Source organism: Merops nubicus, unplaced genomic scaffold, assembly GCF_000691845.1.
Source record: "Merops nubicus isolate BGI_N331 unplaced genomic scaffold, ASM69184v1 scaffold40000, whole genome shotgun sequence".
Taxonomy (NCBI): Eukaryota; Metazoa; Chordata; class Aves; order Coraciiformes; family Meropidae; genus Merops; species Merops nubicus.
The window spans coordinates 1-1,457 of NW_008585551.1; the positions used below are offsets into that span (position 1 = coordinate 1).

The 1,457-nt window shown below is 63.6% G+C and overlaps 1 protein-coding gene across 1 annotated transcript; it reads right to left on the minus strand.

Annotated features, from left to right (window-relative positions):
* Positions 1 to 42: 42 nt before the first annotated feature.
* Positions 43 to 1,406, minus strand: MAP1S (microtubule-associated protein 1S; the record flags this gene model as incomplete). The annotated part of the gene is given in 2 exon segments (XM_008947835.1): positions 43 to 1,005; positions 1,008 to 1,406. Coding segments are annotated over 2 exon segments (1,362 nt in total), but the record flags the coding sequence as incomplete, so codon positions are not given.
* Between the last annotated feature and the right edge of the window lie 51 nt (positions 1,407 to 1,457).

Genomic DNA, 1,457 nt, shown 5'->3' on the forward strand with positions numbered 1-1,457 from the left:
CTTCTCCTCCTTCCGGGGAGCGGGCTCCTTCTTGGGCACCACCTTCTCCTTGCTCAGCTTTGGCTTGGTGTCCACCTTCAGCTTCTCCGTCGTAGGGTCCAGCTTGGCTCGGGCATCCTTGGCTTTCTCTTCTTCTGACCCCGCCCTGGCCGTCTCCCCCAGGGGTTTTGGCTTCTCCTTGGTCCCTGCCTTCACCTCCTTCCTCTCCACCTTTGACGGAGCCTTTTCCTTCAGTGCCGGCGTCCCGGCGTCCACCAAGCTGAGCTTGGAAGCCGACTTCAGGCTCTCCTTGCTCTCTGCTCTCCTCTGCTTCAGCAGCTTCTCAGGTTGGGGCGCCGACGGCCCCTTCAAGTCGTTCTTGGTGACCACGGGGTGCTTGAGGAACTCCAGGTGCTTCACCTTCTCCAGCCCCTCCAGGATGCGGCCCTGAGGGGTGCAGCCGGGGAAGAGGACCCGGATGATCTTCTCGGAGGGGCTGACGGGGTGCCAGACGAGCAGGGCGCAGACAGAGGTCAGGCACTGCAGGGGCAAATCCTGCTCCTTGGGGTAGCTGTTGCCCGACCACTGCTGCAGGAGAAACTCCAGCTCCTTGGTGCCCTTCACGGGGTTCAGGACGTACATGTCCAACCGTCCCACTCCCATCTTCTGGAAGAGCACGGTGGGCTCCGCGCGGGGTCCGCCGTCCCGGGCCAGGGGGTTGGGACGGATGCCCAGCTTCTCCAGGTAGTGCAGGGTCAGGGCAGCCTCGTCGCAGCTCTTCAGCACCCGGGAGTTGCCCTCGATGTCCTTCAGCTTCTCGGAGGCGTTGAGGAAGACGACGCCCAGCTCTGGGGAGATGAGGTTCTTCGCCCAGTCCCCGTTGCCCTGCGAGCTCTGGGACGGGTCCTCCTCCAGCTCGGCCAGCTTCCTCTGCAGCAGGCTGTTGACCCCGGGCAGACTGTCCGTGCCCGCGTGCGTCACCAGGATGGAGTCGATGCGGTCCAGGTGCCTGACCAGCTTCCAGAAGGATGATAGAAGGCTGATTTTGGGTTGGACCCTCCCTTGCCCAGAACTTTGAAGCCGTTGACGGCAAAAAAAGCCGAGTCCCCTCTCCCGCCCGGGAAGATATAGCAGCAGGGCTTGGAGAGCTTGAGGAAGCCGACCATGGTGGGGGGCTCGAGGAGGTCGAAGGGGGACTGGGGCTCCAGCGACTCCGAGAGGTGCCCCAGCGACGCCGAGAGGTACTCCATGAACTCCTCCAGCCCCTCCATCTCTGGCAGGATGCAGCCCGGGTTGTAGCGCAGCTCGATGAAATCCTGGAGGTTGTGATGGTCCAAGCCCGAGTCCTTCCACTCCCCAAAGTCAGGGCAGCTGATGGTCAGCCTGGCCTTGGCCGAGGGGTCTGCAGAGCTCAGGATCTCCCCGACCTGCAGGGGGACGGGGACACCCAGAGCTTCAGGTGGGATGGGGCACCCAGG